The 3,116-nt window shown below is 53.7% G+C and overlaps 1 protein-coding gene across 1 annotated transcript; it reads right to left on the bottom strand.

Moving 5' to 3' along the window:
* On the bottom strand, window positions 1–1,114 carry LOC129082793 (galactoside alpha-(1,2)-fucosyltransferase 2-like). The gene has a single exon (XM_054588524.1). It carries the CDS (start codon window positions 1,112–1,114, stop codon window positions 110–112), a length of 1,005 nt encoding a protein of 334 aa, XP_054444499.1. The 3' UTR covers window positions 1–109.
* Between the last annotated feature and the right edge of the window lie 2,002 nt (window positions 1,115–3,116).

The raw sequence follows: 3,116 nt of genomic DNA, 5'->3' as shown, positions 1-3,116 counted from the left end.
CTTTCTGATGCAAGAGGGAAGGGTCCTGGTACCAGTGTGCTCTTTATGCCTCAAAATGGATCTTGGGGGAGAAGGAAAAGGAGAAGGGGCTGCCAAGGACAGGCTACTGTCAGTGCTTGAGTAGTGGGGACAGGTCTGCGGCAATGCCAATCCACTCTGGCAGGAAGGCTGCCTCTGGCTTAAAGACTTTGAGGAAGGGAGAGTCTGGGAGGGTATAATTGGCGAGGTAGATGGTCACTCCGCCCGCGAGGTAGGCGGCCCAGATCCCAAAGGTCCCAATGGTCATGATGGTGTGGTTGCACTGAGTGAGCAACGCAAAGTCCTTCCCGGGGGCACCCTCAGCACCGTCGCCAGCAAATACCACATCGCCCCGGGAGGCGTCGATGTTCTCCCGGCACCAGGCCATGCCGTTGCTGGTGACCACAAAGATGGGGGAGCGGTAGCGGGCCCGGAACCAGGCCAGGGCCTGTTGCAGGTAGCCCCGGTCGGCCACCACGCCCTTCCACACCTGCGGCATGACGTGGACGTAGTCCCCCCGGCGCACGTGGACGCCCACGAAGGTGCTCGGCGGGGCCCCGTTCACCTGCAGACCCCGCAGGAACCTCTGCGCCTCCTCGCGCACGTGGTCGTGCAGGGTGAACTCCCGGAGGATCTCGGGGCGCAGGTGGTGGTAGAAGGTCCAGGAGCAGGGGTAGCCGGTGAGGCGCACGTACTCCCCGGGGATGTGGCCGTACTGCTCCTCCATCCAGTCGTTCAGGGGGTAGTTCCGCCAGGGGATCCTCCTGGCCGTGGTGTCGTGCAGGACCGGGAGGGTGATTCTGAAGATGGGGGCGAGCGTGCTGTGCATCTGCGCCGGGATGAAGGCCGGCCGGCCGTTCATCTTGGCCAGGGCGTAGAGGGTGGCGTACTCGCCCATTTGGTTCCCCAGGCGGCCTATCGCATTGATGGTCCACATACCCCTGGGCGGGGGGCTCGTGGTGTTCTTGGTCACCTCTTGTTCCAGGACCTGTACCTCCCAAATGGGTTGAATCTTCACTAGTCGCTGCTGAAGGTGAAATATGATGGAAGCCGTGAAGACAAAGAGGAAGAAGAAAGGCCCCTGAACGCTGGGCATGGCTGTCGGGGGAGGGAGAGCAGGGAGCGTTAGCGGGATGGGAGGTCCTGGGGCGGTGCTTGCACCGGCAGCGCAGCTGTGCGTGCAGACGTTGTGCAGGTGCATGTGAGTGTAGGTTTACTTTTTGTGTACATGCAAATGAACGTGAGTACTCAGATACATGTATGCAGGTTTCTCCTTAGTGTTGTGTGGGTGTGGTGGCACCAGGTTCATGTGTGTATGCTTACATATGAAGATATGCATGTATTGTGTGTGTACACATGGTACATGCATGATATGGCAGGCCTGTGTGTGTCTCATATATAGTGTGTGCATATGAGTATCTATACATGATGTATATGTATTTGTGTACAAATGGACATGTGTACATTGTATGGATGTGTCTATATTGTGTACATGGGTACATATGGGTGTGTAGTATACTCGTAGATAGTGTGCAGGTGGTTGGGAACATGTGGCTTGTGTGTATATGTGAGTGTATATATACATATGAGTGGGCATATATCATGTGCATCTTTAGTGTATGTTTAATTGTGAGTGATACACATGTGGGTGTCTGTATATGGCGCATACAAGTGTATGAACCTCCTGTTGACTGGGGGTCAGGTTTCTAGAGATGCCCATCTTTGCATGCCCTGCCTGTGTAGATCCCCTTTGAAGGGAAATTGCCCAGCCCATCAAAAACTCAGCCACCTACTCTCCTGGGCACAGCAGACTGAGCTCGAGACGGTTGCCTGGCTGGCTCCACGGTGGCTTCTCCATTCATTGGCTACGGTCTATGGCAAGTATAGGCTGCCTCTGTAGGATGAGTTGGCCAATTCTTTCTCTTGAGAGTTTTTCCTAAAAGGCTCTAGCCCTGGCTGGTGTGGCTCAGTGGATTGAGTGCCAGCCTGAGAACCGACAGGTTGTTGATTTTATTCCCAGTCAGGGCACATGCCTGGGTTGTGTGGGCCAAGCCCCCAGCTGGGGGCATACGAAAGACAACCGATCAATGTTTCTCTCTCACACGGATGTTTCTCTCCCTCTCTTTCTCCCTCCCTTCCCTTCTCTCTAAAGGAGTAAACAAAATCTTTTTTAAAAAAGTAAAAGGCTCTAAAGGCAGTTGGCACATGAGAAGGTTTTTTTCTCCTCTCCTGACGCCAACTGGGTGTCCAACAATTCAACTCAATCCTGACACCATCTACTTGGACTGAATAACGCACCCCGCAGGTTAAAAAGCTCAGTTTTACGAGACTCCCCCCGACTTCAGATGCCAGTTGCAAGCCTGGGCCATTCACACTCTAACTGACCAGCTGTAAACCGGGAGTTCCCATGACCCCCTCTTCAGATTTGATAATTGCTAGAATGAATCACGGAACTCAGGAGGGCACTTTACTGACATTTATAATGGTGACGCCCGGTCAGAAGAGGTACATAGGGTGTTGGTCCAGAAGGGTCCTGAGCTCAGGAACTTCTGTCCCTGTGGAGCTCAGTGTGCGACCTCCCGGCTCATGGGTGTGCATGCCAGCTCAGGGGCTCTCTGAACCCCAGCGTGGAGGGTTTTATCGAGGTAGGTGCGCTTGAGGGAAACGTCGACCACCAGTGTCCAGGTAGGAGAATCAGAATGCCTTTCCGTACCAGCATGCCTAGGCCCCAAGCTCCCAAGACAACAGAAGCTCTTTGTTCCAACCTCGCCCTATGCATCTCTTCTTCTGGCTGTTGGCTGATCAAGAAATAAGCAAACCTGAGCTTTCTGCAGATTTGGGGAAGCTGCAAGAAAGAATACCAAAAAAAAATGATCCTGTCATTAAGGTTTGGATGTTCCTCTGCTGACAGTTGAGTGCAGGGACAGCCAGGTGGAGGAGATGCACGGGGTCAGGGATAGGAGAAGGGTTGGAGCTTCCATGCTCCCACCTGGCGCCCTGATCCTGGCGCCTCCATGTGCTCACCAACCCAGAAGCTCTCTGAACCAAGTGAAACTTTTTATGTTAGGTGCCATTTAAGAGTAACTTTTTTTCTTTAA

Source organism: Pteronotus mesoamericanus, unplaced genomic scaffold, assembly GCF_021234165.1.
Source record: "Pteronotus mesoamericanus isolate MK-2021 breed Mesoamerican mustached bat unplaced genomic scaffold, CSHL_Meso_final scaffold_137, whole genome shotgun sequence".
NCBI lineage: Eukaryota > Metazoa > Chordata > Mammalia > Chiroptera > Mormoopidae > Pteronotus > Pteronotus mesoamericanus.
The sequence above is the reverse complement of the archived record's forward strand: the minus strand, read 5'-3'. Positions and strand labels throughout refer to the sequence as shown.